Source organism: Rhagoletis pomonella, unplaced genomic scaffold (genome assembly GCF_013731165.1).
Source record: "Rhagoletis pomonella isolate Grant_MI unplaced genomic scaffold, Rhpom_1.0 Rhpom_scaffold_00001, whole genome shotgun sequence".
Classification (NCBI taxonomy): domain Eukaryota; kingdom Metazoa; phylum Arthropoda; class Insecta; order Diptera; family Tephritidae; genus Rhagoletis; species Rhagoletis pomonella.
In genome coordinates this window covers 67,867,844-67,877,287 of record NW_023458555.1, presented here as the reverse complement: position 1 = coordinate 67,877,287, position 9,444 = coordinate 67,867,844, and the positions used below count along the sequence as shown (strand labels likewise).

General features: G+C 33.9%; 2 protein-coding genes across 2 annotated transcripts in view; one reads left to right on the top strand and one right to left on the bottom strand.

Annotated features, from left to right (window-relative positions):
* Positions 1-2,253: 2,253 nt before the first annotated feature.
* LOC118751948 (putative nuclease HARBI1) lies at positions 2,254-5,553 on the bottom strand. The gene is made up of 4 exons (XM_036486776.1): positions 5,539-5,553; positions 2,886-3,327; positions 2,683-2,827; positions 2,254-2,621 (listed from the first exon to the last, which is right to left on the bottom strand). The coding sequence occupies exons 2-4, from the start codon at positions 3,258-3,260 to the stop codon at positions 2,272-2,274; spliced, it is 870 nt and encodes a 289-aa protein (XP_036342669.1). The 5' UTR covers positions 3,261-3,327; positions 5,539-5,553; the 3' UTR covers positions 2,254-2,271.
* Positions 5,554-7,556: 2,003 nt separating this feature from the next.
* LOC118732390 overlaps positions 7,557-9,444 on the top strand; it is a gene marked incomplete at its 5' end in the record, with an annotated part of 3,362 nt that continues 1,474 nt past the window's right edge. Inside the window, 3 exons of the mRNA XM_036461552.1 lie at positions 7,557-7,624; positions 7,704-8,111; positions 8,153-8,298. Of these exons, the coding sequence (XP_036317445.1) occupies positions 7,557-7,624; positions 7,704-8,111; positions 8,153-8,298 (622 nt within the window). The remainder of the gene's footprint in view (positions 7,625-7,703; positions 8,112-8,152; positions 8,299-9,444) is intronic.

The following is a 9,444-nucleotide window of genomic DNA, read 5'->3' as shown; positions in this document are numbered from 1 at the left end:
AAGGTTTAGTGAGTAAGATACACACAACGCGTTTCTATTCACTAAAGAAGTTAAAAATATGCACTGCATACGCTACAGCGGAAATGGACGACACGCCATTTCTTTAAATGAAATTAATTGCTGCTATATGTATGTATGTACCAGGGTTGTTGCGAATATTCGCATTCGCAACCCCGGAGCTTCCGCATTAATTTTAACATTCGCATTCGCTTTCGCATTCGCAATAATCAATGCGGATCTTTGGCGAATGCGAATATTAAAGGGGCCGAAAGTAACAGTTATTTTCTTTACGAGTTAAACCTGGCCAAATATTTTTTATTCCCAACTAAAAGTCCTTTCCGGATAATAAACACGCTTATCAAAATTAAACAAGTTTGGTATCAAATGAAAGAGGACTTAAATAGCTTTAAAACTGAAATGTCTAAACAAGCAAAGTCTCCTATTTAAAAATATTTGTTTAATTTAATTTAATTTGTTAATATAAAATAAGGCAAATGAAAGCCAATGAAATTCTCCATAAACCGTATATGCATCACTTTCCGATAGGGTTTATAGTTGCTGACAAATTAATTAATCATTCCAGCTTTTATTTATTTTTTAATGAAAAAATTAAAAAAAATCAAACTTTAACAGAAGAAAAATTTAAAAAATAAAATAATAAAATAATCATAAACGTCTGAGATATAGCGAGTTTAAATGAAAATTGCGCAAAAATTGGCCGCTATCAAGTTTTGCGGCTTTTCGGCATGAAGGCGTGAAAGCAAAAAATCGCCATGGGACGATATGCGCAGCGAGAGGCAATCACCCCTATTACGGTTGTCAATATCATGTCAATATTGTCAAAAATAGTGTCGATGCCTCCGAATTGGTATTGCCGTCATCAAAGTCGATAACTGTTGACAGCTGTTGATACTATTTTGGTATTGACGACAACAATATTGATATTCTGTTGACGGGTGTCAACATAAAACTTGTCAATACAGTTTTTGGTGACGACAAGCGCTAAATTAAATATTCTGCTGTAAAAATTTGGTATAATAATTCTGAATTATACCTTTTTACACACTTTATTTGTTTAGTTCTTATTTAATTTAGAAAAATGGAAAGAAAAATGAAAATAACAAACAACAATCAATTTGCGCAGCTTGTTTTAGAACTAGAAAAAAATCCTGCGCTTGCTAAAGGCTTTTCCAAAGGGACAGTTCCCAATAATTTTAAGTCGCAATGGCAGGATATTGCAAGTGCAATCAATGCTCTCGGTCCACCACTCAGGGATGGTGAGGGTTGGCAAAAGGTAAAAAACAACTTATTTTTAAACTTATATGGTTTAACTTTTTGTGAATTTAAAGGTTTGGAGGGATCTGAAATGCAAGGTTAAAAGAAAGCACTTGCACAACAAGCAGGACTGCCGTGCCACAGGAGGAGGAAGCTACAAGCAATTGGTGCTGAGCCCATTGGAGGAGCAGGTTGCCAACCTTCTTCAATTCGGCAAGCAACTTAACCCGAAAGGAATGGCTCAAGGTGTTCCCAAAAGTGGAAGTTGCATGAGTGTTGAAGAAGTGCTACAAGAAGTGCTACGAGAAGATGCAGAATGCAGATTTACCTCCTCATACTAGCAGGAGAAGTCGTGTTCGCGCAAATAGACAGCGGCAGAATTTGTTGCAAAACCACACTGAAATGCAAGAGGGTGTGCTGACACGAATGTCGACAACCCTTGCGGAAATTGGGAACAATATAAATTCAATGGAGAACATTCAGTATGACTCATTTGATAAGCTCTTAGAAATAGAGCGAAAAAAACTAAAGCTAATGCAAAGGCAGGATGAAAGAGAAGAGAATCTGTACCAAACAGAAATGAGACTAAAAAAGATTAAACTAGAAATAAAAGAGGCTGAACTAGAAATATTAACAATTAGGAAAAATAAGAAAGCTGACTAACAGATATATATAAAGTTTTATATTGAATTTATTTATGTTTTATATTGAATTAATTTTTTTTTTTTTGATTTGAATTGAGCTTGTCGGTCAATGAAGACCTCAGAGAGACTGAATTTAGTTTATAGTTTATAAGTTTTTTTCATACAAACTTTGTACCTATTGTCCCGAGGACTACAAACATCAATGCTATGAAAGCAGTGTTTAAAGATGAATTTTTTAAAAATAGAATAAAAATTTTTTGTTTTATGCACAAAATACTGAAGTATTTTATATTTTTTAATAAAAACAACCAAAAACGAATTACAAAAAGCTTTCTTTAATTTGTTGCCATATTTACGTAGCTTCCATGTTTTGCAAGTCGTCAGATACATCAATTTCAAACCCATCTTGAACATTTTCAGCTTCGGATGATGAATCGTAGCTTGATGACTCTACATTAAAGTCAATACAAAGATTATGTAAGGCAGCACAAACGTTTGCGATTTGCATTGCTTTTTCCGACTTATAATGTAGCTGACGAGCTCCGAGTAAGCAGCGAAATCGGTTTTTGAAGACTCCAATGGTTCTCTCTATTATGTTTCTAGTTTTTGCGTGCTTGGTGTTAAAAATGGATTCAGCGCTTCCTTCTGAAGTTGATCTATAGGGCGTCATTAAATACGGTTCCAGAGGGTAGCCTGCATCGCCTGTAAATGTTTGTTTGGTTTTGGTTAACTTCAATATAAACATATCATGCTTTTTTTTTACCTAATAGCCAAGCGTTGCGCACTCCAGAATCGTACCGCTCACGTAACACCTGTTTTGCAGAACTAATGTTCCATATCAGGGAGTCGTGGGATGAGCCTGCATATCGCGCATCGAAGTACCTTATTTTCATTTTATGATCACAAATCTATAAGTAAAATTTATCAAAACCAATTAAATCAACTAGTGGCAAAATTTCTACTTACAATTATTGCATTTAAGCTGAAAAACCCTTTTCTGTTAAAATACAGATTTTGGTCCAACTTAGTGGGCGCCGAAATTTTAATATGCGTTCCATCCACACAACCTATTACGCCGGGGAACCCTGCCTTTTGGAAGAAATGCATTATCACTTCTGTCTGCTCCTCCTCGGACATTTCGAATCTTATAAGCAGGGGGCATATTACCTGCTCCAGAGCTTCAAGTCTTTCAGCCAATATTGCGGACACGGTGGGTTGAGATAAGGCCAAGTTGAAATCATTTCCAACACCAACTTGGTATGAGCCTTGTGCCAAAAACCGTAGCGTAGTTGCCAACTTTATTTCATTAGAAATAATTGTTGGTCGTTTCCCTACTTTCATCGATGGTACTATTTTCTCCAGAACGTATTTAAAAGCATCTTTACTTAACCGAAAATAATCAACAAATCTGAAATAAATTACACATAAACATGAAAGGTGGTTGATACAATTTAGCAAACATCTAACAATTCGATTATATTTTCCATTAGTACACACCGCTCTAGGATGTAGAGGAGTCGTTGTTGGTGTACTAATGGGAAATTTAATCATCCACTAATATCTGAGATCTGTGAAATAATACATATTTATGTGCATATATTGTGTTGATTATGCTCCAAATCGCTAAATAATCCTTTCAGCAATCAGCACCAATGGAAATTTTTGGAAAGTAGAAATTAAATTTATTCAATTATTAATAAAAGAATTTGGAGACAAACGTACAATTGGGGCGATGTTTTCCGCATCCGAAAACGAATGTTTGTTTGATGATTTAGGTTATTGGCCTGGCGTCTAATGAAACATTATCGTCATGGTTAATGTTCAATCTCCTTTTTTATTAACTAAATCGGTTTCTTAAACAAATTTCTATTCAAATATTTTTCTTTTTCGTTTTTCAATTTACTCCACCGCATGGCCGAGAAGCCATTTTGAGACAGAAAATAAGTATATAAAATAATTCAAAAATAAGCGATTGCTTTTTCTTAAAATTTCAGACCTTTTATTTAGATTTGATTGAACAAATCGAATAAAAGGTCTGAAATTTTAATAAAAAGCAATTGCTTATTTATTGTCGAACAAAACGTCTGAAATTTTAAGAAAAGGCAATTGCTTATTTATTATTCCTAAGGCTCATTGTTGTGTTCTGCAGATTTTTTTAAAGCTTTGAAAATCTTCAAAAATATGTGATACATTTTTAAAATGAAAATATTTCCACTGTCCAAATTAAAGTGAAATTAAAAAATGTATTTTTATAAAACAAAAATTGAATCTATAGTAACATTTTGCGCATATGTAATTGTTACCATTTCAACAGTTAAATAAAATGTCTAATGTATGTTGTTAAGAATCAAAAGGCTCTATTACCTTGTTTATACCGACACATAAGGCGCTTTGACCCAGTTCACTGTGATTCAAAACGGATGCATAAACTGAATTTCAAAACGCGTTGAAATTGAAAAGTGTGTTGACTTCAATTTGGTTTCAATTCGGTTTTTTGTTCCTCACATCAGTTAGAAAACAAGTATAAACGCATCACTCAATTGAAGTGAAGTGACAATAGGCTGGTTTTCTTTATACAGCCCGTTTTAAATTCGAATTATTGTTATAATAAATTACAATTATTATTTGTTTCCATTTCGGTCAACCGCGCAAATTATTTATTAAAAAAAATAAAGACAGGGGTATAAATGCTGTAAAAAAATATATGTTGAGTTCAATCGGTTTTTTGCTAATGCGGTTCTTGTATAGGTATAAACAAGGTATATGAAAAAAATTACTTCTCCATGAAAAAATATCGTTATTTTCGTATTTAAAATTAATCGGAATTTTATGGGGGGTTATAAAAACTCGTTTTAATTGATACTTTGTTTTTTCGGTTATATTTGTTATTATTTATTGGCCCAGATGTAAATATTGAATGAACTAACATATTTTAAATATTTACGGAACTAACATTTGTATGCAACCCTGCCTATCTTATATTCAAGTAGATGTAATTCGAAAAATTTAAACGGATTTCTCCAAATCAACCTGAGCTGCGGACATATTGCGAATTCATTTTTAAACATTAACCACTACATTATATTAGTATTAAATACTTTCAATCAAGAAACAATACTTATTAGAAAATAAATATGAATCGTTTTATTTTAAATATTCCAATTTAGCGTTTTTGTTAATGCAGATAGTGCGGATTTAACGTATTTTATAACCTTTACAAGGTTATACCAATATTAGGTATATTATGCAAATGCAATCCAATTTGATTTGAGTTATTCAGTTTTAGATACATTTATATTTCTGTGTTCGTTTGGAATAGTAGATTATGTCGGAAAGCTGGCTTTAGAAAACCCCGGCATTCCCTTTATTATTTACAACACAAGGAATTTATCGATGACCCTTAACAAGAAATTTAAGAAAAATTCCCTTGTAGCGTTTCACTCTTGTAGTATATTGGCTATCAAGCACCAGAAAATTTCCATCGCGCATTCCATATGCTTCCGATTGTCGTGGATCAATTAAAATACTGTCATCACAGCTTTTTGGTACTCCAGCAACTGGTGTGTCTATTATAAGCGCATTGACACCGTACACATTTCGCTCTAGTGCTTATACTTACGGCTTTATATCGGCATCAAAGTAACCGTCTTCAAAAGCAAACAAAATAAGCTGTTTTCATTTGACATTTTATAAGTTAACATAATGGAAAGTGATAAAAATCTAATTTTATTCGGCATTATAAAATCGTGGCAAAGAAAAAGATCGATTATTATTAATCAGCTTTTAAATACTGATGCGATTATTTGGAATTTGAGCGGAACAGCTGACCTCCAATTCACTTTGAGTGAGAGCGGTGTTTATACACTCTTTCTAACTGTCTGGAGAAATAAACTACCGATTTGAAATGGAGTGTGAGCCAAAACACTTCGCTCTTTCAAAGCGAATTGAAATTCAGTTTATACATATGTTTTGAATCGCGGCGAAATGAATTAAAGCGACTTATGCATGCGTATAAACGTAGTATCTTCATGTTTATGTTCTGTGTTAAACTGGCATCTATCGATGCTTGTACATACATACATGAATTTCGCTTTGGGCGCAGCGCTGCTTGTACATAAGTTTCTCTTTGCGCCTGCCTGGAGCTGGCAAAGGTTATTTTTTTTTATTTTTGCGCTGTGCTAGCTGAGTATAAAAAAGAGAAGAGAGAGAAATATGTATGTGGTTTGTTGATGCTCTCTAAACACATTACATACTGATGCGATTATTTGGAATTTGAGCGGAACAGCTGATCTCCAATTCGCTTTGAGTGAGAGCGGTGTTTATACACTCTTTCTAACTGTCTGGAGAAATAAACTACCGATTTGAAATGGAGTGTGAGCCAAAACACTTCGCTCTTTCAAAGCGAATTGAAATTCAGTTTATACATATGTTTTGAATCGCGGCGAAATGCATTAAAGCGACTTATGCATGCGTATAAACGTAGTAACAAACGCGTGAAAGGCAAACGGTCTAGCAATGCGTGGTATTGTTGATCAACTTAATAAGGGTATTCATCAAACCTTATAAATGCATTGTAAACCGTATAAACTTATAATTGTGTAAACCTTATAAATGAACTGTCAAAATTTGTATGGAAACTCGTTTACACATTTCTGATAAATTTATCCAGCGATTTCACTGAATAAACTTGATAAACTGAAGACAATGCAACTCTGTCGCAACTCTAGCTATGTTTTCTTAGGCAATCATCGGAATCCGCATACAAATTTTGCACGCAAATTCAACAACGATATGATCCTGATAGAGATCTGGTTCAATTATTATCCCGTCTGTTTGTTTTGTTTCACTGATAATTCGCAAAGTTTGGTAGCCGTGATAAATGAATTCATACACAACCAGACATTCTGCCATTGTTTCTTATAACTTGCTTCAAATAAATAGCCTTTATGTTATATGTACATTTATTTAAATAGATATCTCGTAAATATAATTCTTTCCAATTTAGTGAGGTAGTTTCAATAATTTCTTTATCCCCGTGCTAGTAGTATAAAGTTAGTGACACTGCGCTTTATAACCAAAGAAAACACGATTATGGTCGCATGTGTAAACGAAAAGAGAGTGTGGGTCGTTCATGTAACAGAGTGCATAAACTTATAAGATTATCTGCTTGATAAAGTTATCGGTTTAGATGAATACCACTAATACTTTATTTAAACATAAGGGTTGTTCACAGTTCGAGTGTGTTATCTTGTTAAAGTTGCCACCTTTTAACTTTAGAAGTAAACTGTGAATACCCTAAGTGATGATAAAATTGCCACAATTGTGCTTTTTTGGTACAATTTGAAACCAAAAAGTACATTGACACCACATTGACCTTTTTGGTACAATTTGGAAATCCCGCGCGGTGTATGTTTGGATTGGTTTTATATTTTCGTTTATTAAAAACGTCTACTTATTTATACAAATATTTTCTTCCTTCTCTACTTCGTACAAACTTGGATTAAATTTGTTTTACATTACAAGGTATAAAAAATAAACGAAAAATACGTTTTGGAACATGGATATTTTTTTTAAAAGGTAAGGCATCTATTAAAAACTTGGAAAATTATTTAAATATACCATTGTAATGTTTGTTATTGCCGAAAAACCGAAGGCGAAGCGGCAAAAGAAGATGACACAACACCAAATGGCCACAGAAATGAGTCGTGAGAGCATACATATTTTTAACTCAATAAATGACTTTCCTGCTAATGTTTAATTTTCTTGACGTTCTTTATGTGACAGAGATGACTGCAAAAAATATAAAATTCCTTTTCGTATACAATGGAAAGAAAAATATCCATGGTTAGAACGAGACGAGTCCCCTCAAGGAAAAAAGTGCGTAATATGCAGTTCACCGATTGTTGGAAGACTATATCACATCCAGCGCCATGCAATTTCCGAGAGCCATAAAAAAGCAGAGAAGCTGGCCCAAAACACTCCAAAGTTAAATGAATTTATTGCATCTAAGCGATCGTTCGACACTACAACCAAAGCAGCAAAATGCCTGGAGGTAAGACTCAGCTGTTTTGTAGCTGAGCATAACTTACCATTCGCGATGATGGATCACTTAAATCTGCTTTTAAAAAATACCATCACGGATTCGAAAATCATTAAAAAATGGCAGTTAATAGACTTAAGACTCAAAAAATTGTAAATGATGTCATTGCTCCACTGAACTCAAAATCAATTGCACGCCTTTGCAGTAATCAATACTACTCTGTCATCGTTGATGAGAGCACGGATATATCAGTATCAAAAAACCTGGCGGTCGTTATAAGATTGTTTGACAAAAAATGCATTGATCGATTTTTAGATCTAGTACCCCTAGAGAACAGCAGTGCTGAGACCAGTTGCAATGCCATATTGCAAATCCTTAAAACGAACTCTATTCCTTCTGAGAATATGCTGGCATTCGCGGCAGACAATTGCTCTGTAATGATGGGTTCTGTTAGTAGCGTGCAGGCTAGATTAAAGAAAGTTATACCAAATTTGTACGTAAACGGATGTGTGTGCCACATATTGAATTTAGCGTCTTTTTCCGCTAACGAAACGTTTCCAAAAGGAATTGATTTAATAAATTTCCTTGATAGGCTAGTCCGATCTGATTAGCTCTAGTACAAATAAAACAAGTTTATTCCACTATTACAGCCCAACGTTTCGCTAAACTTATTAGCATCATCAGGGGCGCGTTGTTTATTTTTGTCTGTTACAGCAATAAAATCTATCTTCTATCTATATATATAAAACAAAGTCGTGTTAGTTACACCATTTATAACTCAAGAACGGCTGGACCGATTTTTATATATATATATTTATTTGTTTCTTGAATTTGTCTACCTTCCGAATAGCAGAATAACTATTAAAACAACCGCTAGGAGGCGCTGGAGTCGAGTTATTAGTAAAACCCGTATTTATGGACCGATTCGCCTCATATTTGAGATATGTATTGACAATAGGAAAAACAATACCATTGCTAAAAAAAGACCCGCCAGGTGGCGTTGGAGTCGAGCTATTACTAAAAATCGTGTTTATCGGCCGATTCGTCTGATATTCGGGATATTTATTGACAAAAGGAAAAACAATACCATTGCAAAAAAAAGCCGCCAGGTAGGGTTGGAGTCGAGTTATTACTAAAATCGTGTTTATGGTCCGATTATCCTCAGATTCAAAATATGTACTGATAAAAGGAAAATGAATTGTTTCGAAAAAATTTGCCGCCAGGTGACGCTGAAATTGAGTTACATATCGTCGTCTCAGAAAACGGATGTCGAATGTTACAAAACACGGTTTTGAGAAAATTGACTTTGAAGTTTAAGGTCGAATTAATCCGAAACTGTACGGTAGATTTTTGTAACTTTTGAAGGAGACGTAGTTGGTGTTATTAGTTTTGATTTCCCATATTTTTACATTTAATATCTTTTAACGTTAATGAGAAAATTTACTTTTCATTCCGTATACATTTGTCGTAAGTAGCGTTTACTCA

Bases quoted from the DNA above. Each gene is read 5' to 3' on its own strand.
- LOC118751948 (XM_036486776.1), bottom strand. From the start codon at position 3,260: ATGAAAGTAGGGAAACGACCAACAATTATTTCTAATGAAATAAAGTTG. The intron at 2,828-2,885 runs GTAAGTAGAAAT...TTTTACTTATAG, and splicing joins TCAGCTTAAATGCAATAATT to ATTTGTGATCATAAAATGAA. The intron at 2,622-2,682 runs GTAAAAAAAAAG...AAACATTTACAG, and splicing joins GCGCAACGCTTGGCTATTAG to GCGATGCAGGCTACCCTCTG.